This window comes from Pipistrellus kuhlii, unplaced genomic scaffold (genome assembly GCF_014108245.1).
Source record: "Pipistrellus kuhlii isolate mPipKuh1 unplaced genomic scaffold, mPipKuh1.p scaffold_m20_p_4, whole genome shotgun sequence".
NCBI lineage: Eukaryota > Metazoa > Chordata > Mammalia > Chiroptera > Vespertilionidae > Pipistrellus > Pipistrellus kuhlii.
In genome coordinates, this window is record NW_023425540.1 from 38,332,885 (window position 1) to 38,357,720 (window position 24,836).

Below are 24,836 nucleotides of genomic sequence, written 5' to 3' on the forward strand. Positions count from 1 at the left end.
TCTCTCTCTCTCTCTATATATATATATATATATATTGAATATATATATATATATATATATATATATATATATATATATATATATATTTATACTACATTCCATGTTCTTTGTTTTCAATTATTCCATTTAAAAACTCAATTTTTATAGTTTGGAATTTATTTCAGCAGAAAATGTGAAGTAGGGAATTAAACTTTTTCTTTCTTTTTTAAGCATGGCTAGCCAGCTGTCCCAGCAAGAAACGCCATCATTTTCCCTTCTGATTTTAAACACTTACCTTGTTATGTAACTACTAGAGGCCCAGGGTGCGATTTAAATCGCATGAGGAGGCACCCCACCTCCCGCCTCCTCACACGGCCCCCCTCCCGCACCTTGCTGCACACGCAGCCTCTTGATGATGAGTCGTTATGACATGATGGCATGATGACCCTTAGCATATTAGCTCTTATTATATAGGATGTGTTGTCTCTATAGTCCTGACCTTTATAATCTGTTCCATTGATCTATGTATTTGTGTTCTATACAATTTTCATAATTATCACTTTATAATTTAGAATACCTAGTAGGTTAGGTTGCTTCTTCATGACTCCCTCCCACCCTCCATTTGCTAATTAATTTAGAATTATATTGTGATTCTGAATCTGGCAACTCCATGCTCTTAAAAATTTAATATTTTAAAAGATCATGTTAAATTGATAGTTAATTTAGGGAGAATTGAAATTTTGGTGATGTTACATTTTCCTATCTATCCAGGAACTGATATGCCCTCCTTTTTTTCAACTCATATGCCTTCCTTTTATTCAACTCATTCCTTTTATTTCCCTCAGTATCATCTTATATTTTTTATATAAATCATATGCATTTTTGTTATATTTGCCACTACTCCTTTTTATTATATAGTTGACATAAAATATTATATTTTGTATAATATAGTACTACAAATATATATTTTTAGTTTCACAACATAACAATTCAGTATTTACATACCTTGCTAAGTGATAATCGTAAGTCTAATAACCATCTGTTACTGTACAAAGGTGTTATATTATTGACTATATTCCCTATCCTATGTTGTATGTTACATCCGAAGTGACTTTATTTTTCATAGTTTTCTTATTAACAAATAATCTTTTTTTTTTCTGAGTAAGATTATTAAAAAGTTAATTCTCTACCAGAAGTGTAAAGACAAATAAAAGTGTAGACTCACAATACAAACTTATTATTATTATTATTTTAAACCCTCACCAAGAATATTTTTCCATTGATTTTTAGAGAGAGTTGGAGGGGGAGAGACACACAGAGAGAAATATAAATGTGAGAGAGACATATCTGATTGGTTGCTCCTGTACATGCCCTGACCAGGGCCCAGGTTGGGGAAGAGCCTACAACCGAGGTATATATCCTTGACTGGACTCAAACCCAGGACTCTTCAGTCTGCAGGGCAATGCTCTATCCACTGAGGAAAACTGACTAGGGCTCACAGTACTCTGTAGTACAGTAATTATATGCTTCAGTCCATAAACATATACCGTATTGCGGGAGCCCCACATTGAGCTGCCAGTTGCGAGTGTGGCCCCCCAACAATTAATTTGGGAATTGGGGGCCAGACGGAAGCCCAAGAGAGGACTAGCTTTGCTCTGGCCTTGCCATCCATTTTATTCAGGTCTGGGGTACACCCATAACCCTTAGGCAGGCAATTCCAATAATAGCTCGATGATAGCCCATCAGCCAGGATTTACATAAGACTAAAAGGAGAAAGTTGCTTCAGCTACCCTTGACTTGACTAAACAGTGGGTGTATGGCTCTGACCCTTGCCAGAGCCTCAAGGTTGACCAGCCTTCCGGACTCCTTGTCCACCTCTTTCTGCTAGTGAAGGCAATGGGCAGCTTCCAACACCGCATCTGTTGTGTTGCTAGGGAAAACATGAGCAAAATCTATCATTCCCACTTCTACTTCTGTAATCTCTTGGCAACCAGTGGGAAGATGGTAGAAAGTCTTTTCCAGTTGGGAAAGTATATTTATGTTTAAATGTTCCTGTGACAAACTTCTCCACCTACTGACTTGCTATATATTTTCAACTTTCAATGAAGTCTGACTGTGATGTTTTTTCGGATACATTTTTCTGTGATGACCATACATCTTGGGTAAGCTTTTGTCTACTATTTTTCCATTCATTGTGGAACTTAACACTTGAAAGTTATTATTGTACTCCAGTATGTCTGTGTCTGAGAGTTGTCCTTTGGACAAAAACATTTCTGCCAAAGTTCTGTCATTTGATTTTGTAGTAGTTGGCTCGAGTGAACCTTCATAAACAAACAGTAATGAACTCACATAAAAGTTAAGCTGCTCCTGGCTTTTCAAACCACTGCAGAGTACTCTCAATCTTCTGAATACTGGCAGCAACAGCATCTTTCTTTTTTAAAGCAAAATCCATTATGGAAAAAAAAACAAAAAAAAACCCCACACACAAAAAAAAAACACCTGGAAACTCCATCCTTTAGTTTCTTTTGTTAGGCTTCTTCCATAATGCTGGTTTTGTGTCTCATAGCTATCAGAATGAGCATGATAAATTCTCATGCCGCACACCAAGAACCCAGTCTCTGAGTACTTGCCTATCTGTTGCTGAATCTTCTCAGATAACGCAAAAGAATCAAAGCTTTTTTGCCCTATCTTTATATCCACTATACAGGGCTTATTAAATCTATGGGTCACATCTTCAAGGCTTAGGTATAAATCATTTGGCACAGTGGGAGGTAACCAGATGCCATAATATTTTGGCAAAATTTTTCAAAGCTCTAAATCATATAGAATGCTAGCTCCCTTACTGGACCTTTTGGAGGTGGCTGTAGCTATTTCAAAACTGTTCCATCTGGATGTTGCATGATACACACTTTGTCCTTCTTATACATTTGCTCAGCCACCTGATGTCAGCTGTAGAGGAAGTGGAGCCTGCCACTGCTGTTTTCAGGGTGCTCTCAGAGATGGCCTCGCTTGCCGGGTGGGGTTGGCCACCCGGGTGGGGCCCACATTTCTGGGGAGCTGCGTGCTTCAGGAAAAGTGGGGATGAAGACCAGCTGGTGTGGCTTAGTGGTTGAGCATCGATCTATGAAGCAGGAGGTCACAGTTTGATTCCCAGTTAGGGCACATGACTGGGTTGCAGGCTCGATCCCCAGTGTGCGGTGTGCAAGGGGCAGATGATCAATGATTCTCTCTCATCATTGATGTTTCTCTCTCCGCTCCGCGCCACCCCCTCTCCCCCCGCCACATACACACCTTCCTCTCTGAAATCAATTTAAAAAATATATATATTTTTTTAAAAAGTGGGGATGGAGTCTCCATTGCTAGAGAGCTGAAGTGGCAGCTACAGCTTTGAAGGGCAAGAAAAAAAAAATAGGGCGAAAGAAAGGGCACAGGAGAATAGAGGTTGGGGTTCTCTAGATAGGCTCTAAGGCCCATGACACCACTGCTCTATTGCCTAGGCCCAGCATAACCCTAGAGAGATAGAATCGAGCTCCCAGCTGAGGAGCACTGAGGTGGGCACCTATTGCTCCCCTTCCATACTGTTTGATCACTATAGCTTTTTAGTATAGTTTTAAATCTATGAGTGTGATACTCAACTTGTTCTTTCTCAAGCTTGCTTTGGCTATTTGGGATCTTTGTGTGCCACTATTTAAATAAGTGTTTCTCCTGTTTCATCTTTATTTAGATAGTAGAGGCCCGGTGCACAAAATTTGTGCACGGGTAGGATCAGGGCCAATCAGGATCTTCTGGCTGCCGACCAGGGCCTTCCTTCCCTGACTGCCAGCTGCCAGCCAAGGCCTTCCTTCATTCTGCACTGCCCCTGGTGGTTAGTGCATATCATAGCGAGCAATTGAACCCCATGGAACTCCCGCTGGGACAATTTGCATATTAAGTTTTTATATAGATAGATTTGTTTATGATGACTTTTGATTTCTTTTTTTTTAATTTACTTTTTTAATGTTACATGCAATAAAACTTAGTATTTCAAGAAAAGCAATCTTAAATATAATGTTATGTGCAATAAACATTAACATCTCAACACAAATGATTTTAAATATAATGTTACATGCAAAGAATACCAATTATTCAAGAAAAATGATCTTACATATAATAATGTTATTACATGCAACAAACATTAATATTTCAAGAATAAAAGGATTTTAAGTATAATAATATTACCAAAACTGTACTAACATAGTATGATATCACAAAAGTTGTAGGAAATATTAAAAATCTACAAATAATAGAATTACTTCTATTATATTCTAACATATTTTTCCCCCCTCTGGCTCTATTTTTGTTTATCAGTTTATGTTGTTTATTATATTCCACAAATGAGTGAGATCATATGATATTTATCTTTCTCCAACTGGGTTATTTTGCTTAGCATGAAGCTTTTCAAGTCTGTTTTGTTGGATATGAGTATTGCTACTCCAGCTTTTTTTCTTTTTCTTTTCCATTTGCATGGAAAAAATTTTTCCGTCTCTTCACTTTCATCCTGAGACCATTTGATATGAGTCTCTTGTACACAGCATATAGTTGGGTCATGTTTTTGTATTCAGTTACCCTACAGCTTTTGATTGATTGGAGCATTTAATTCATTTATATTTAGGGTTATTATTGAGAAATACTTTTTTTTTAAGCCATTTTAATTCTGTATGGCTAGGTTTCTCTCTGTTTCTTCTCAACAATCCCTTTAGCATTTCTTGTAATGCTGGCTTCGTGGTGATAAATTCCTTTAGGCTTTTTTTTTTTTTTTTTTTTTTTTTTTTTTTTTTTTTTTTTGTCTGGGTAGCTCTTTATTTGACCGTCTATTTTGAATGATAGCCTTGCTGGATATAGTAATCTTGGTCTCTCGGATCCTTGCTTTCCATAACTTTGAATACTTCATGCCATTTATTTTATTTTATTTTTTTTGGCCTATAGAGTTTCTAATGAGAAATCAAGTGTCAGCCTTATGATTTCTTATGTTAGTTTCACAACTAGCCATCTTACTGAATTTTCTTATGTAAGCCTTTGTCAGGTGATTTTCTTGAATTTTCTAGATTAAAAAAAATCATTTAATTTTCAAATGGCAACTGTTTTACCTCCTGCCTCCAAATTTGTTTTAACCTCATGTCTGTTTCTTCGACTCAATGGGAATGCTTTCAGTATTTTCCCATTAAGCATTTGTTCTCTAATTTTTTACTTCATAAAGATCCTTTTTAAGTCCCAGGTAAAATGATTCTTGCTCCATTGTCTATAGTTAGTTGTGGCAAACTTTTTGATCATTCCTTGCAAAAACTAAAGAATGAAAGGACTCAAGTTAGAAAGGTATTCATTATATTGGGCAGGTATCAGCTTCTTCCTAGTTTCTATTCATCTGCCTTCTGCAAACAAACAAACAAACAAACAAGAGAAGAGGAGGTCAGATTCATTCAGAAGACAGTAGGTTGATCTCTTATTTAAATTGTTTCTCTCTGATTCACAGCATTGGAGTTTAACAAATGTTCTTTGTCCTCCCAATGGAGAGTTGAGAGTCCTTTGAAGACCTGCTGGGCACAGAGCTCTGTGGTTGGACTCCACAATGTGCTTATTCTCCACCAGCTGATGACTCTGGGTTTCTAGATGCTTCCTTGTCCTGGAAACTACACATATAAAGACATCCTTTTGCACCACACTATGGAACTTGTAGGGAGAATTCCACACTTATGACCCAAAATGAGACCAATTGAATTATATTTCTTCTTGTCTTTTGATTTTATTATAGGCTCTAGACTTCTAACAGTCAGATCAGTCATATTACTGATAAGGCTAAAATCCCTTCATATCCAAGCACCAACAACTTGTGGTTTCATCAGCTGTCTGATCACTTACCTTAACCAGGATATGCTGTGAATTTTAATTCTGTAAACATCAAGCTCATTATAAGTCATGTGAATTTGGTTGTAATTATAACAAGTGTTTGTTTTTTAAATTTAAAAAAATTATACTCTATGGGAGGGTACCACTCTCCAGTTTTCAAATTCAAAAAATTTTTGAAGTATTTATTCAGCTAAAAAGCAGGGACAGCTGACATGAAAGACTTTTGTGACATGTAAGTGAAATCAGACAAAATAAATGGACTTGGAAACGAGCCATTTGTATTTAAGCTGTTTTGCTTTGTTCTTGGTTCTTGGGCATATGACAATAAAACACTAACACATTTTGTATTGCTTTCATTTTATAGACAATAAAACACTACCACATTTTGTATTGCTTTCATTTTCAAGCCCAGTGCTTCTATTTCACATATGCAGTGAGGGCATTGTACATATATTTCAAGTCTGCATGACCGGCTTTCAGGCACTGAAAGCAGGATCTGATCTTATAGTTGGCTTAAGTACCTTGTAAACCTTTAGTCTTTAAGTGATAAGATATAGCATGCAATTGAATATATATATTCAACTTTATAAAAGTTAAGAGCAAACACTTACCCCCCAAAAATAGCATCCTTGGCATTTAACAACCACATTGTTACAAAATGAAGTCAGTATATTCTATCTCATTTCTAGACATGAAATTTCCTCATTTATCTTTGCCACTTCTACCTCTGGCAGAGACAGGGCCTATGCACATAGTAAGTAATCAATAAATATTTACTTAATGAGTGGATGAAGTCTGAAATTCAGTTCAGACCCCAAAGTGCTTGAGACAATAATTTTATTGCTTACTATAATTAATGTATATTTAAAACATCTCTTCTGTCATCAGTTCAAATAAAATAAGCAATACATCTACCCCTGAATAATATTCTGGATATTAGTTGGGAATTAAATTCTCAGTCATAGGACATTTTTCATTAATTAACTGAAACATAATTAGTTGTCATTGGACATGTGGCTCAATTACATGGATCCATTCTCAGCACATCTAAAGATAGTACGCTCCCAAAGGTTCTGGTCAGGTGGTAGATTCTGAATTAACAACCGATAACATTTGAGGGGTTTATACTGACCTTTTCCAGCCACGGGCACTAAATAGAAGATATACAAATAGACCAAGGCTGCTCCCTTCCCCGACTCCTTCTGAGGAACATAATGGAGTTTTTGTGCTTTAAGAAATGGTGGTGGTTGGGGGTTGTTATTCTATAGAGATTTTATGCTTTTTTTTTTTTTTTTTCTGAATAAGGTAGCCTTTATTGAGAAAAAAAAGGCTGAAGCCTTTATCCAGTACTCTCCCTTCCACACTTCTCACTCTTTTTTTTAAAATTTTTTTTTTAATTTTAAAATATATTTTATTGATTTTTCACAGAGAGGAAGGGAGAGGAACAGAGAGCCAGAAACATCGATGAGAGAGAATCATCGATCAGCTGCCTCCTGCACACAGATTTTATGCTCTTAAAAATTTCCATATTAATTTGTTTTTTTGAGCCGATAATACTTTTTATTTTTTCTGGTTTTTCATATTATTCTCTAAGGTAGGTAGTGAGAAGTGAAATAAATCAACAGAGGTAGAAATAACCTGAGGGGGGGGGGGGGGAAGAGAAACTACCTGTGGCTGAATAAACCTTTTGTGGTATGCTCATTAATAACAAAACAAACAGAAAATAATATAAGAACAAAGCAAGCAAACAGATTAAAAACAAACAAACCTATCCTTCTGAGAATGAACATGAAAATTATTATATTATAGTTTTCTTTTCTTTAAACAAAATTATTTATTGTTGAAAGTATTATATTACCTATGTCCCCTTTCCTCCCCATTGTCCTCTCCCAGCCTGCTCCTACCCCAACCCCGCCTTCACCACTCCAGAAGGAAGAGCACTTTTGTGCTTTATTTATAAACTAGAGGCCCAGTGCATGAAATTCATACACTGGGGGCTGGGGGCCCTCAGCCCAGCCTGTACCCTCTCTAACCCGGGACCCCTTGAGGGATGTCTGACTGTCCTGGGGATCAGGCCTAAACCAGCAGTCGAACATTTCTCTCATAATCCTGAACTGCTGGCTCCTAATCGTTCACCTTCCTGCCTGCCTGGTCGCCCCTAACTACCCCCACCCTGCTAGCCTGATTGCCCCTCACTGCCTCTGTGTGCTGGCCTGATCACCCCTAACTGCTCCCCCTGCCATCTAGGTTTCCCCCAGCTGTTCTTTCCCTGCCAGCCCGGTCAATCCTAATTGCACCTCCCTGCTGGCCTAGTTACCCCTTACTGCCCCTCCTGCTTGCCTAGTCACCCTTAACTCCCCCTACACCTCTGCTGGTCTGGTCACCCTCAACGTCCCCCATCCTGCTGGCCTGGTTGCCCTCAACTGCCTCCCTCTGCCAGTCTGGTTGCCCCCAACTGCCCTCCCCCCACATGTCCTGGTTGCCCTTCATAGCCCCCCCTGCCGGCCTAGTTGCCCCACACAGCCTACTTGTCTAGTCATTTGGTCATCCCTCACTAACCCCTCTGCCAGCCTGGTCACCCCATGCAGCCTGCTTGTTCAGTCGTTTGGTCATCCCTCACTAACCTCCCTGCTGGCCTGGTTGGAGGCAGCCATCTTGTGAGGGTGTGAGGGTTAATTTGCATATTACCTCTTTATATATAGGATGCTCTAGGCCATGATATAGAGCAGATTAAAGAAAATGGGAAAAAGGCACAAAACTATTTTAGCTACTTGGCAGCTTCAGAGAGCTCCATCTTCAAATCCAGCAAGTCCATTATTATTTAAATGACTGGGCTGTTACAGTGTACTTGCCAAGCCTGCTGCCAATCAGATACCACTACCATCACTTTCTTTCCATGTAGATGAGAGATTTAGGAATTGCAGTTTGGGGGATTTTATGTGACAATTAGAATTCTCTTCTTGCTAGGATTAACTTGCCTTAAGAAAATATTGTTTTAGTGTGGTGAAGGCCTGGGAGGGGTGGGGTCAGGGGATCAATGGAAAACACACACACACACACACACACACACACACACACACACACATACAAAGGGGAAAGTATCCGAGATACTTTCAACAATAAAGATAACTTTTTAAACAATATATTGTCTTTAGAGATCTCAGTTTCTATAACTTTAGCATAATGGCCATGTACAAAATCATCACTCACCTGAAGTTTTTACAATTTCAGATCTGTGAATGAGATAATTAGGGTCCTTTGTATTGTAACAACATAATTTTCATCCAAAAGTGCCCTCTGAACCAAAAATTGATTAAAAAAATAATACATTCTTGGAGATTCATTAATATTGATAGATAGTCACTTTTCTGAAAAAAAATTTTTTTTTTAAGAAGTTTGTCTGATTTTATTCCAAAGAGCATTTTGAAAGCCATCTGTTGGACAAAAGTTGACAAAGGTACAAATTATTTGATAAAGTAATCTCAGTGAATAATAACCATCTTATATAATCTTGCTTGCTAATGCCAGTGGTCATTAAAAGAGAAAAAAAGAAGTTATTTGTTGTTAATAAAAGATGCTCATTTACGATAGGATCAAAATATGATGAGTTGTTTAGCAATGGAATTATATTGTATTTAAAATTATTATTCTCCTTTTGTACTTAGATCTTACTCTGGAATTAAAGGACTCCAGTTGAAGGTTAACCTCCAGCCCAACGATAACTACTTCTTCTATGTGAGAGCCATCAATACATTTGGAACAAGTGAACAGAGTGAAGCCGCCCTCATTTCCACCAGAGGTATCTTCCTTCTCCTTTGCATACAGTGTCATATCTCCAAGCATTCTCCTTCCTTCCCTCCCACCACCCAGAAGAGACATCCTTGAAGGCAACCTCTTAAAGGCCCCAACCTGCTGGTAGGGCACGGTTTTTAGCATGAGATCCCAAGATTGATCAAGAGTCGAAATGTTTCTTTTATTTTTCTGGTTTAGAGGGTCTCAACCTTGGCTATCAATTAGCGGTCTGTCAGGATGCTTAAAAAATACTGGTATGCCTAAGCCCCACTCCTAGTGATCCTGACCTGGTTATTGGAAGACAGGCTCTGCCATGTGGGTTTAATCTCCCCAGATGATTCTTGTTTGCCTCACAGTGTGTAATAATTTGTGGGTAGTGAGTATGTGGGGTGGGGATAGTCTTATTATATTGCATTGTGAACTCTATTAATGAGCTTCCAGCCTTATTCCTCTGTTTATTTATTTGTGCCTACCATGTTGTTTGTGCCAATTAATGTTTGTTGAATGATAGTTTGTAGAAAATACCCAAATGATGTCAACAGAAATGTTTGTCTGTTCTCAATCATTGTGAAAAGAATTGAGGAATGGATAGGCAGTCATTTTATTATTTTATCCTAGACCCAGAGATGGCACAAGATTGAGTGTGGCACATTAAGTGATATGCTTAGTCGGCAAAAACTTGCATATGGGCCTCATTTGTGATGTAAATACATTTATAAACATCAGCCTGATATTTATAAGGAGAAGACATGAGGTCTGCCTGCCCAGAAATGAAATTCCCTACCGTCCCAATATGGTACCTATACCTTTCACTCTTAGAACCACTCCTTTAGGTTACACCAGTGAACTTTCATACTTTAATGTGGACATGACTCTCATGAGGATCTTGTTAAAACACAGATTCTGATTCAGTAGGTCTGGGGTGAGGCCTAGGATTCTGCATTTCTAACTCATTTCCAGGGGATGAAGATGCACGGAGCACACTTTGCACAGCACAGCCACTTCTAGCACGGGAAGCACCTCTGGCATCCACTAATGCCTGATGAAATTTCACTGTGGTCCCAAAGACACTGGGGTCTTTTGATATCTGGAGAAAGGGAGACCAAGGCCTGAAATAAGAGACTTGGCCTAAGGACGGAACTTGACATTGTGGCAATGTGATGATCATATTTTCTTAACTGCAATAGGAACCCGATTTCGCTTGTTGAGAGAAACAGCTCATCCTGCTCTGCAAATTTCCTCAAATGGGACAGTAATCAGCTTCGCTGAGAGAAGACGGCTGACAGAGTAAGTAGAAGAAAGTGCAAGATGCCTCTGCATTAGAGTGTTCTGAGGGTGTGTCACTTCATTGTGCATATTTTTGGTTTCATGAATATGCCTGGCTGTGTGGTATTGAATAGAAGAAATGTGTGCACGCCCATACAGGGTGGTTATGGTTCATTACTAGAGGGAAGGTGACAGAGAGAGTTCATAACTTAGAGCAAGTGTCAATATTTTTGTTGGAAATATGTGCACAGATGGTTTGTTTAAAACATAGGCTGTTTTTATGGAATTACCTTTGGTTTAATGAAAAAAAGAATTCAGGTTAATTCTTCTAATATTTTTAATAGCAAACCAGATTTTATATCCATTCACTTGGAAAGGAGTAGAGGAGAATGACATTTTGTTGAGTTTCTAGCTCTGGCCACATGCAGAACTTTTCAGACTTTCTTGGCCCCCCCCCCCACACACACACACACACAACACTCATATCACCCACACAAAAAAGCATCAAAGTGACAAAGTGCCAAAAGCTGAGGGCACATTTGGGAGACTGCTCTGCAATTTGCCTGCAATCTCTCATGGTTATTTTAAGGTCCAAAAGGTCAAATAGAAGAATGTACATGAAAGGCTTTTGAAAACTGTAACCCTTGTGAAACGCAGACTGCTGTCAGCGCTGGTGTGGGCTGCCAGCAAGCACTCCTATAAAGCACTGAGTTGACCAACAGGGTCTTGCACTGCTTTCCTATCAGGTTGCTATTCACCTGTCTCCTGCCCAGTTCAGGTGTTACCTGCTCCTGGAAATGCCCACACTTTCTCTTGGCCCTGGCATCCTTTATTTGACCTGTGAGAGGGTCTGAACATGTGTGGAGTCTCTTGTCAGTGACTTGATCTTGAAATAATCCTCAAGCAGCTGCCTTATATTCTGAATTTTTTAATCCCCAGAATCTAGCATGGGGACCCAGAAACACAATAGCTGCTAAATATATACAGATGAGTGAATTCAAAAAATAAAATATTTAAAAAATAGATTGGGCTTTTCTTTTTGTTGTTGTTGTTTAGTTTCTCAAAAAATAAAAAATAAAAAATAAAAGAAATAAACTGGTTGTTAAGAGTTCATACATAATAACTGTTGATAACTGTAATATATTTTATAGAATTTTATTTATTACTAATCTAAAAATGATCTCATAGTTATCAGGCAGGCAAGCTTTGTTACAGAGATCTTTGCTTCATTATCTGAAATGAAGTTGGATAAAGACATGAGAAAGTGAAACACATTCCCTTGTATTAATCATTTTCTCATCTATTAAAGGGGAGAGGGAGAGGTGCTGACTTAAGGCTGCTTAAATTAAAAATGCTTCCTTGCTGTCTCAGCCATTTTAAAGCAAAATTGAGCAATTCATGCAAACAAGGTTACCAAAAGTGCTTTGGCTCATTTCCCTGTGCCTCTTGTAAAAATAGCTGAGGTGAAACAAGAAGAGACCTTTCAACAACCTCTCAGGCACACCTACTACCAATCCAAAGAGGCCAGAGTCTCAGCTTTCGTACTCCGCTCTGCTCTGGCCTCCCCGGCCGTCTTGCTGTTCAAGAGCAGCACCTCATTGGTCTCTGTGCCCAGTGAAATCAGCAGACACTGGAGCTCATTGTTAAAAAAGGTTTTGGAAACTTTTTTGCAAATTTTGTAAGAAAACTTTGCAAGTAATGCTCTCTTGGATCTGCCTCCCTGCCCTCCTTGTATTGTCTCAATTTCTTTAAAAGCAGATTGTGCCATTTCTTTTTGTCCTGCATTATTCTAGTTATTGTCTGGTTCCCTGCTTCTTCCAGAGATAAGATGTACAGTGCATGCAAGTAGTATGTGGCAGTGGAATACATCAAATGCACATTGAGAGTTTAGGGAACTCTGTGGCAATCAGGTCAAGGTTCAGGGCACAATGAACAATGGAAGTCTAGTTAAATTCCGGCATTTCCCAAGGATAGAGTCCTACTTAACTGGGTGTGAATGTGTGAATGTTGATGTCTATGAGATGAAGGCTGGCAAATCCTAATCATTTTGCCTACAGAATCCCATCAGTGCTGGGTGAGGAGCTGCCTGCCTGCGGCCAGCATTACTGGGAAACTACAGTCACGGACTGCCCAGCTTATCGACTTGGCATCTGCTCCAGCTCGGCTGTGCAGGCCGGTGCACTGGGACAAGGGGAGACCTCATGGTACATGCACTGCTCTGAGCCACAGAGGTAAGCTGGAGTCCTGCCCCTCCCCTCTTCGTCAAAATGTCATGAATTGCTTTCTAGTTAGAGAACTCTGAGGGCTTAATAAATGCCATCCCAATCCCCTCCCCAAGTTATGAACCAACTGAGAAAGAAAACAAGAGTCAAATATATGGAGATTAAACTATTCTTACTACTGAGGAAGCCAATTTTAGAGAATGTAGTTCATACCCAAGAGCAATAGTTTTCTTTATATTGAACCTTACTAACAGACAGACACACCCACCCACAGCCTTGGCCAGGCCAGCTTCCCTGCCCTGCAAGGCAGAGTTGGTTCCTGAGAAGCAGAAAAGGATGTGTGACTCCCGGGAAAGCTCCTCATTAAGAGATAGGGAATAGGAAGGGCCTGTTGGGCCATGCATGGACAGTTTTTCTCTCTAAACTCACCCCAGAGTAGGGAGAGTCCACAGGGCAAAGCTAAAAGAGCTCCCTTCACAGAGAGGAGTCAACAGGAGTGACAGAAAGAGGTGGATCCCCAATACTCTTCCCATATGGTCTATTTCAAGCATTGGCAAACTGAAGCCCAACTAGGACCCACTGTTTATGCGAATAAACTTTTATTAGCACACAGTCATGCTCATTGTTTACATATTGTCTGTGGCTGCTTTTGTACTACAATGGCAGAGTTAACTAGAGACTGAATGGCCCCCAAAGATATTTACTCTCTGGCCCATTACAGAAAAAGTTTGCTGACCTCTGGTCTAGATCATTAGTATTATTTAGTTGGTTGAAGTGAAAAAGCCATTAACCAGTGTTCATCTCAGAGAGCGAAGGGCAACTATATGATGATCCGAATATGCTCACAGGATGGTCTAATAAGGGAGCAATGGGCCGAAACTGGTTTGGCTCAGTGGATAGAACGTTGGCTTGCGGACTCAAGGGTCCCGGGTTTGATTCCGGTCAAGGGTATGTACCTTGATTGCGGGCACACCCCCTACTGGGTGTGCAAGAGGCAGTGGTCGATGATTCTCTCTCATCGATGTTTCTAACTCTCTCTATCCCTCCCTCTTCCTCTCTGTAAAAAATCAATAATATATATATATTTTTTTTTTTAATTTTTTTTTTTTTTTTTAAAGAAAAAAGGAGCAATGGACTGGGAACCAGAGTCTGATTTTAGTCCTGGTTCTGCCCTCCTATTGGCTACTTACCAGAAGTGGCTTAACCCTCTGAGCATGTGCCTCATGTGTCTTGCCAGGGGAAATCAATGCCTGGTCTGCTACTTTTTGGGATTGTGAGGATCACATGAAATCAGATACAGGGAAGAGCTTTGAAATTGCAAATTATCATACAATGTGGGATATTATTCAAATGTAATGCTTTAAAAGGAAAGCCTTCAGCGCTTGCAAGTTTCCAGAGAAAGGCCCACAGGTTGGGATTTTGCACATTTCTCCCTGAATCCTCCTTGATAGTTTGATTCTCTGACATGGTTCATAAGGACACCATCTCCAAGAGCTATTTAAAGTAACAGTTCACCAAGTCAGGGCATGATTAATTGGTATTCAGCATCGTGCAACGCTTAAGGACCTAGCCCCTTCCCAAAGTTAAACATCACTCAAACCTGGAGTTTATAATCCAATTTAGAGCTGAAACTAGATATTGATCTTTATGAAAAGGTCCTTCGACTAGCCTCTGGTAACTAATTTCTAGACTCTAGAAAACAGAATTGTATTATGTTCCAAGGAGGAACAGGCGATAACTGGACAAAGGAGCCATGCCCCTGGCAGACAGGCTTGGTTTTAGGCCAGTGTTCAAGTTGAAGAAGAAACTGATGTGCTTAGGAAGAAATGGAGCAGCGGGGAAGGGCATGTTCCAGGCCCTGTAGAACTGGTGGAGCCAAGTCTTTAAGGAATGTCTTTACATCCTTGGCCTCCATGGTGGGGAGGGACTGACCTGGGCTGGACAGCAGAGACCTTCCATTCAAGGATAGGGGAATGGCTTATTTGGGCATTCAGAACCCTCTAGACCAGTGCTGTGCAGTAGAACATTCTGCAGAAATAGAAAAATGGTGTTACATGTGGCTACTGAATACTTGAAATACGATTAATAGAACTGAACAACAGGATTTTGAATTTTATTTAATTTTAATTAGTTTTAAGTGGCCACATGTGGCTAATGGTTACTATATTGAACAGGGCAGGTCTAGTTCCTGGCTCCTGACTTACCGACCCATGAATTATCCTCAAAGTTATTCACATGTCCTCTCCAAACCTGACAGACCAATAGTAATGTTTTCCACAACATACAGGCATATTCTGCTACCTCATCATTGCTCCTGCTGCCCCCACTGCTTGGGTCCTCTTCTCCCTCTTTTCCACCTCTCCAGCCTCACCATTCATTTTGGCTGAGTATGAGCTTTATGCTCCCCAAGCCTCTGTAAGGGCCCCAGCCTACACTGCTGGTCCCCATCATTGCCCCCTGCAACCCTTTCCTGCTCTACAAGTTTCTTTATCATCATAAAGTCTTGCTTATCTTCTCATTCCCATGAACCTTTGTCCTTTCACACGAGCTTCACTCTGCATGAATTTGCCAACTTGCCATTCCCTAAGTATACCTGCACTCAAGCTTCTGGGACTTTAAGAGACATCACAAGGTTTTAAAAGTCCTTAGCCTTTTCTGCCATACCCGTATCAGAGTCACTTACCCGGATTTTGGGGGCTCAGTCTGCTCTGGTGTTGCTCCCACCCCTCAGACCTACCACACCCACAGAACTTTTTCTCCTCTCTTTTCTTCCTTTCCCCCACTTTCAGGTCTCCACTTCCATTTCTAAGACCAGCAGGCAAAACCGCAAAATTTGTGTTACTTTTTTTGCACAGAGAAATTTAGTTTCTTCTGTTCAGCAATTTCTTCTTCCCAACCTGGCCTTGAACCTTTCCTCTCACAGCAAAAACCGTTAGATGTGTCAAGAGCACTTGACAGTCCGTGCTCTGAGCTAGAGTCTCAGCTCTAGCCAGTGTTTAAGTCATCATCAGTTTTTCCGTTCTGTTCAGCAGAGTATGGGATGCTGGTGGTCAAGGACAGTGTGCCATGGCCTAATAAAGTGCTGGACACACAGATATGCCCAAGTGAATACTTATTTAATTAAATTTATTTCAATTGAAAAGATAAACCAAAGGCAATTTCTTTAGCTGCAAGACCACAAAATCATTGCTAAGTCAAAAAAGAAAGCTTTGGCTTGGAATAAGGGGAGCTTATACAGAGGTTAAAGCTGGGCAAAAACAATGGAATATTTCTTAAACTTCCTAAAGGCCATTATGTAAGTTATTATAAATCCTTAAACTGTAAAATTAATACATTTTATGGAAGGCAAACCGGAAGTACTTTTAAAAATACATGTCAGCCTCAAAGGAATTTTATTCAAAAGAATGACATACTGTGAATGCGGTAGTTAAAACATGTGGGCAGCTGGGAGAGAATTAGAATGTTGAGAAAAATCACAAGGGAGGCATATGTTGGTTATTCTGAGACTGCTTCCTAATGTAGAAGGAACAAAATTATTAAAAATGCTCATCTGTTGGTATGAGTTATGCATTTTAGGATCTAGAAGGGGTCTGTTTAAAGTACTTGGGACAATGTTATTGCAACTCATTGTTGTGAATTGAAGTGAATAACTGAAATATTGGTGACCTCCCAGTGATTTTCTTGGTCCATCAGGATTCCTGAAGTTTTTAATTTTCCATCCCGTTTCATTTCAGATACACATTTTTCTACAGTGGCATTGTGAGCGACGTCCATGTGACTGAGCGTCCCTCCAGGGTGGGCATTCTGCTGGACTACAACCACCAGCGGCTTCTATTCATAAACGCCGAAAGTGGACAGTTGCTCTTCATCATTAGGCACAGGTTTAATGAGGGTGTCCACCCTGCCTTTGCCCTGGAGAAACCTGGAAAATGTACTTTGCACCTGGGGATAGAGCCGCCGGATTCTGCGAGGCACAAGTGATCACTGGCTTTCAGAGTTTGAAAGAACAATAATTCAAACTCTGTTGGTGGCCTGTTGCTTTCCCATGGGTGCTATCCATTATTCAAAGTGCCTTTTGCACTAATGATAGCTACATGCATGGGGGTTATCACGTGAACAAAACCATCAAGAAAATCTGAGTTCTTCCCTGCTTTGAAAGGATTTGTACCTGACATGGGAAGCAAAGCAGAGAAATGGACTTCCACCTGTCTTACTGATAAAAGAAATCCTCGGAAGGACAGATCCGAGTAAAGAGGGAAGACTATGCTGGTAACCCCTCTCCTCTGATTTCTTCCACAGGAGAAATGTCGCCTTACTTCACTAAAGGATGATGGATCCTAATCACAAGAGAAAGTTGACAATGAACTCTTTTGTAATGATATATGCTGTAGAATACGGGTCTCTTTTCCCTGAAATTTTAAATGTAGAAAAATGCTGAATATTAGAAATTTCCATTTTGTTAAATAAATGGTTAGAGTCTATAAAACAAAACATGTTATGTGAGCTTATGGTCTGTAACTTATCAGCTGATCTCTCTGGACCAGGACAAACTGCAGGGTAAATAGCCATCACGCTTTAGTGGGTCATGCTACTACTAATTTTCATGTGAGAATTTTACACATGTATGTTTTAAAACCTAAACACTTTCAGCTCAGTGTTATAGTCAGCTATCCAAAGCAAGTAATCTCCTTTTACTAGAAAAAAGTGCTAGGTCATTTTTAGATATTATATTGAAATCTCTCAAAATTTTCCTAAAATGTGTGCAGAGTTGTGCTACTGGGGTATTGGGATTCCACAGAGGTGCCTAAGGGCCCAAGTGGGATCCAATGGGAAAGCTAGGTGGGTATAAATTCAGATCCATATTCCATTTTGATCTGTTTTATACATTGTGTTCTTCATAATAATTCATTTGATGAAAATGTTTCTTTGGTTAAATAAAGTTAGAAAACTATCTATTGTAGATAACCATCGAGATTCAAATCTGAATTCTGTAATGCAGGGTAACCCCAAAGTCCCTAAATCCTTCATTATTTCAGAGTCCCTTTTCCTTTTATATCCAAATATGAATCACACACACACACACACACACACACACAAAATGTTTTTTTAGCCCAAATTTTCAAGAATTTTTGTAGATGGTTACATTCTCCTGGTTGACACCTCTGACTTCCTGCTTCTGAATTCTCCTCCATCACCTCTGACTACTTCACCACTACTTACCTCTTCATGCTTCCCTAGGCCCATTTGGTCTCCAACATCCCATAACACAAACAGTGCTTCTTTTATTCCTTAAGGCAGTGCTAACACAAGGCTGTCCTTGGAAGTGGTTAAACCTGCTTTTGTTGAAAATTTGAGGTTAATGAGGAAAATTTCTTCATACAACCTGAAACAAAATAAAGTCCCTTTTGATCTTTTCTTCATGCCACATTGAATAGACTAATCTCTCTGTTCTCCTTTATTCTGTAAGCTTCTGGCATCTCTTCAAACATTGTTTTTTTCAAAATTACGTAGGGGAACTAGAAAACATCAACATATAAAAACCTCTCTTACCAATACAGACATTTTTCATAATACAGGAGAGCATACTATCTCAGACTCTTCCAGCCTGCCCAGGCTTAGGCTTCTCTTTGTAAAGTTAAAAGGCCTACTAAATCAATTCCTCTCCCTTTGGAATGGCCTTAGAATCCTGTTAGTGTCTTTCCTATTTATTGAGTACTTACTATGGGTTGGGCACTATTCTAGGCCCTGGGGAAATGGCAGTCATCAAAACCGACAAAACCCCTGCTTTCAAAGAGCTTATATTCTGGTGAAAGATGACAATAAACACATATGTAATATGTAACTGGGGAGTAAGAACTAGGAAGAAAAATAAATGAGGGTAAGACAATAAAGAATAGTAGGAAGTAGGGGCTGCTGTGTATTTTAGCTATGATGGAAAGTAGCTCTGATTAGGCGACATTTGAATAAAGACCTAAGTGAGATGAGGGAGCAGGCCATGTGGATATATGTGGGGAGAGAGTATCCCATGAAGAAGGGACAGCAGCATGGGGATGGGTTAGAGGACCAGTGAGGAGGTCAGCAGGGCTGGAGTGAAATAAACGGGGGAGAGAACGCTATGAAAACAGTCAGAGAATAGCTGGGGATCAGTTCACATGGCCTTAAAAGCTAAGTAAGGACTTTAGGTTATATTCTGGGTGAGTTAACAAGAAGTAGCAGGAATAAAGAGTAGATTCAAAGGCAGTCTCAAAGAACTGACTCTTCACGTGTTTGGTATTATGTTTTTCAACATTAAACTGGATGTTCCATAAAGACCCCCTGGGTTAGGCTGTACCAGCTCTTAGCTTCTGCAGAGAAAGGACCTAGTGTAGGTGGGAGAGAAGAAAAGTCATTCTTTGTTTCCTTCTCAGCTCTGTCCAGAAATCCTGCTCCAAGGGAACAGCCCCTGCTGACTCCCCATAATGGCCAGCCTCATGCAGAATGTGGGAGGAAACTGCTCTTATAGCTGAACCGACTGTGTGCTGAGCTGAGTCTGCTTTCCTTTGATGAAAAGTTGGCCATCACCAAAGATGGTAAAATATCCTATCTTTTTAACATGATTTTTCAGTTTTAGGGAAGATGAGATAATGATGTCATCCAGGGAGGCTGGCTGGCCAAACAGGGCTTCGTAGATGTGTGTGTGTGTGTGTGTGTGTGTGTGTTGTGTGTGTGTGTGTGTGTGTGTGTGTGTATATATATATATATATATATATATATATATATATGTGTGTGTGTGTGTGTGTGTGTGTGTGTGTGTATATATATATATTGTGTGTATGTGCATCTGTATGTTGTGTATATTTCATATGTGTGACTATATATGTTTGTGAGTGTGTGTGACTTGGGGGGTCGGAGGAAGTAGAATTGTCATTACAATTCAGAGCTAGTTTTCCCATGGAAGATCTAGAAACTGGAACATCAGAGCTCTCAAATACTGAGGTCCACAGGGACTCGGCCACATTAATCAAGTCTGCAAAAATCTCAGTAATAGTTTAGAATGACAATTGCTTAATTTATAGTGAGAAATGAAATTGACAAAGGGGCTGGAGAACACATATCTGTAGAGGATCCTCTTTCTAGGCCCCTGAGCTCCAACACCTGCAGGTACCTACCATGATCCACATTGGGCTGCACACACAACCTGTGGCTGTTTACCTCTTAAATCCCACATGCTCTGTTGAAGCCTCATGATGGTCAAAGGATTGGTGATAAGGCAAGTTATATGGATGCTCTCACTGACCAGCATTATTAAACTGCCCTGGCTAGCCATGGGCCCAAATATTTGGGGTTGCTGTTCTAAGTACTTTCTCCTTAATCAGAGCTGGGCTTCCCAAAGAAATCATTGTCCTTTGTGGATTCTTATCTGTTCAGCCCAACTTCTTGTATTCACATTTTAAAAAATGCTTTAAGATACTTCTTAAGCTATAGTTTTCTTCTTCAGTGAGTGAGTACTTGGTAGATGTCTAGGCCCTGTTCCTCCTACTTGTTTTTGTAGTTGTTAATCCTCACCCAATGATATTTTTCCACTGATTTTTAGAGAGAATAGAAGGGAGGGGGGGGGGGAGAGAGAGAGAGAGAAATATTGATTGGTTGCCTCCCACACATGCCCTGACCAGGGCCAGGGATTGAGCCTGCAACTGGAGATACATGCCCTTGACTGGAATCAAACTCAGAACCCTTAATTCCGTGGGCTGAAGCTTTATGCACTGACCAAACCAGCTAGGGCTGTTCCTCCTACTTTTAATCTGAAAATATCATACCTTCTATGACTATTGCAGATGATAAAACATAGTCTATTATGTGATGATCTTACTAATTTAATAAAACAAAGCCATTCCTTATGTGACATCTTACTATCTCCTCCATGGATTGACTGCATGTGGGAGGAGGAGGACACTCATACAAGGATTTGTTGTGATTGATGAAAGTGATTCAGAACAGATCCTGTAATCATGTGGATCTGGGTTGAAATATCGCTCTGCTCCTTCATAGCTGTGTGATTGGGCAAATTGCTTAGCCTCTTTTAGAGTCCTTATTGTAAGGTAGGAATAGTACTAGTTATTATGTCATAAGGTTGTTCATTTGTTCATTCATTCATTCATTCACTCATTCATTCAAGTACTAATAAATTGCCAAGCACTGCTGTAGGTACTAGGAATCCAGCAGGGATTGAAACAAATATCCCTGCCTTAGGAAGTTCACATTCTAGTGAGAGGAACGACTTGCAATAAAGGAGGTAAATATGTAAGTAGTTTAGTACCAGAAAGAGGTATGTACTATAAAGGAAAATAAAGCAGAAAGGGGTTGTTGTAACACATAAATGAAAAGAATTAAAAAATATAAAGTTGTTAATAGAGTGATGTATAATGCTAGCAAACACGTTAGCTGTTATTAATTCAGCTATCATGCGAGGACTGGTTACAATGAAAGAACTTAGTATAGCCCTCAGAATACCACAGTGTTCTCACAAGCATTTAGTTATGCTATCTATGACCACTGTAATTCCAGTGAAAGTTTAATATTTTACTGTTTCTACTCATTACAATCATTCAAGAAAAGTAGTTAGGAGAAAAGAAAAATGATCCTTAATTTCACCACTCAGAGACAAGCAATGTTAACATTGGTGTGTATTCACCCATTTATTTCTTTGGACACACACACATTTTAAAAATGCGAATGAAATCTGCTTTCATCACTTAAATCTATGTCTTGAACATATTCTCACATCAACTATAGATTCATATCACTATTTTAATGCCCAATTGTTGTCCACTGGAAAGATTATCTTAAACTACTCAGCCAGTCTATTAGTGATAGATAATCAATTGACTTCAAGTTTTCATTTCTATAAAAATGCTTTGGTTTTAAAGGTACCAATTTTACTATTTGTCCTAGAGTTTTTCTTGGGTTTGTCATGGGAAAGTATGTATTGTGTCTATATTTACTATGAACTTGAATCAGTTTTCTATAAACCCAGCTGGGAAGAGTGAATAGAAGCTTCTTCATGAACCAACCTTGGTGCCCAGTTTTATTTAGAGTCAATGCAATGTCATTATATTTAACTATATTTAATTTAAATATAGTTTAATTTAATGTTTACCATGTCAGGTCACCAATTCTTGCTAAGAAACAAGATGTGTAAGACATAATTCCTACCTTGAGGAAGGCCAAGACAGACACACAGGTAACGTGACACACATACAGCATATTGGACAGAAGAATCATGGGGTTCCAAAGTAGGGAGGGAACATATCTGATTGAGGTGACCAAATAATAACAAATGCTAGTCTTATGTCACTAACATGTTGAATAAGTAAGACTCCTGAGATAACAGTCGTCAGTGCCATTTTGTTTTTGTCTCCTTGACCCCTTTTTAGTTAAGTCAGTAGAAGGCAGAGGAACTTGGGAGGACTGAGGTGGTTTTCTTAGAAGGACCATCTGAACGAAGTCCTGATGGCTGCCTAGAAGTTGGCCACATGGAGGGGGTTGGAGGGAAACAGGAGGAGAGAGGGGGAGTAGGCTGTTCCTGAGGGCTGTGGCAGGGTGGGGTGTCCTGCCTAGGCTTAGCAGCGAGGACTCACTTCTGGGGCGAAGGCCGTACTACCGTGTTTCCCTGAAAATAAGACATCCTCCGAAAATAAGACCTACTTACAGGTTTGTTTCTGAGTGAAATATAAGGCATCCCCCCGAAAATAAGGCCCTCCTAGGCTAAACATGAGAGATTTGGTCCACTGATTCTGAAAGAAATGGAGTCACAAGAAATTCACCAGGAAATTCAGGACTTGGATTGTTATGATGATGTTCTAGAAGATGATGACATGATTGTCATTGAATAAATGAGTAAATTCTTGATACTGTAGGATTCACAGTTTGACTGATTTGTGTTGACAACTACCATACTACCATATACGTAATAAATTTCCTTTATTTTCATTTAACAATAAATGTGTGCCGTATTCTTCTTCATGGAAAAATAGGACATCCCCTGAAAATAAGACCTAGCGCATCTTTGGGAGCAAAAATTAATATAAGACACTGTCTTATTTTTGGGGAAACAGGGTAGCACTGTATGAGCTGCTCGTAGACCCCTTCACTTCCAGCCACGCAGGCGCACACCAAGGCCGCCCACTAGGGGCAAAGCTCCCTCCTCCGCCCCTCCCGCTTTCCTGGGAGAGCTGAGGCTGCCAGCGCTTTACATCTCTTTCATCTCTCCCAGGCACAGGTGATGCTGGGCATGACAGAGGCCTGCTCAGCGACACAGGCCTGCATGGACCTGGTGTCAGTCCCTCCGCGGACTCGGCTCGGCCTGCACCCGGCTGCCCGCCTCTCGTACCCACAGCTCTGGGCAGGCCGCCGCGCCCACCGCCTTGTGTCCAAGCCGTCTACCAGGCTCTCTACTGGGAACAGCTAGAGCGTGAGCCCCGCCTCAGGGCCCTGCGAGGGCCCTTCCCCAACAGCAGGAGGATCTGGCTAAGAAGGGCTTTGGCTGGGAGGAGATCACAACTTCACTCTTCCTTCTCACAATCGTCATCGCCATAGGCATTCCTTCTTAATTGCAAGAGGAGGGAAGGGGAGCAGCGCTTCGGCCTAGGCTTAGCCCCAGAAAATGGCCTTTCCTGTCTTGAACCCTTCGCTTTGCACAGCCCACCTCTGCTGGGGTCCAAAGGAAGGAACCTCTCTGTCTCCCCCTTGGCTTCCCCACTCGCCCAGCTTAGCCTTTGACCGGCACATGCTCTCCCTGCGGTCCAGGAAAAGGAGGCTTTTCCATGCCCAAGAAGGAGATCCCAGCAGGAACAGCCCTGAAAGCCTGAGTGAACAGCCCTGAAAACCTTCAGTTTTCTGAAGTCCCTTGGGTGCCTGCTTCCAGAGATTGCCTTCCTGATGTTGTCAGCTTCTGGAACACTGGGCTCTGGCTTTATTGTCAAGCTCTGAGCAAAGAAATGTCTGCTCCTGCCCCACCTTTGTGCCATGGAGCTCTGTAACCTCGAAAGGTGCAATGTGATATTGGTAGCTGCCAAAAGAACAATTCTGAGGTGTGCAACCTGTCTTGCTGTGAGTTCCCCAAGCCACGGGTGAGACCTAATATAGGCTAACATGTGATATATAGAAACCTTGCTATGGTAGCCGCAAGCCCTTCTCCCCCTTCTGCTGTTGGCATGGGGGAGTCGGAAAAGCAAGGTCATCAAGCATAAAGGATGAGTCTTCCTGTGCCCATACTTAACATATGACCTCTGTGGACATGATGGCAGAAAGCAAAACATTTGCTTTCTTGAGGTTTGTCCCACTTTTACTGTCCATAGTTCTAATGGGCTCAATGGTTAAAACATGCTAGTAGAGTCAAGTTTATCCTTGGGATAGTGTACCTGTCACCTGGTTATCCCTTTACCAGCAGCCCTACCCCTAACGGTGCAGCCAGTCCTCTCCCAGAAATAGAGCTCCTCTGAGTGTGGCCCATCCTGCTGATCTTGCAGTGCTTATTGCAGGCGGTATGAACCGAGTCCTGGAAACATGGTTGCTTAAGGCTGTGGGGAATTTGGGGAGTACAGAGTTGGTGGGACGACTGAGGACCAGGAGGCCTATGGTGGGAACTCCTTGTTTAGAACGGCCTGAGGCATTTTTCTGTTTCTAATTTGTGCTCAGCCGTTGGTCAGTCATCAC

General features: G+C 40.6%; 1 protein-coding gene and 1 pseudogene across 3 annotated transcripts in view; both read left to right on the top strand.

The window, feature by feature from the left end:
- The window catches only part of CMYA5 (cardiomyopathy associated 5), an 83,815-nt gene extending 66,182 nt beyond the window's left edge, over positions 1-17,633 (top strand). For all 3 annotated transcript variants that reach the window (XM_036409257.2, XM_036409259.2, XM_036409258.2), the window contains 4 exons: positions 9,528-9,661; positions 10,842-10,941; positions 12,978-13,151; positions 16,877-17,633. In XM_036409257.2, the coding sequence (XP_036265150.1) occupies positions 9,528-9,661; positions 10,842-10,941; positions 12,978-13,151; positions 16,877-17,123 (655 nt within the window). In that variant the 3' untranslated portion in view covers positions 17,124-17,633. The remainder of the gene's footprint in view (positions 1-9,527; positions 9,662-10,841; positions 10,942-12,977; positions 13,152-16,876) is intronic.
- LOC118703085 lies at positions 17,316-24,219 on the top strand (annotated as a pseudogene).
- The last annotated feature ends 617 nt before the right edge of the window (positions 24,220-24,836 follow it).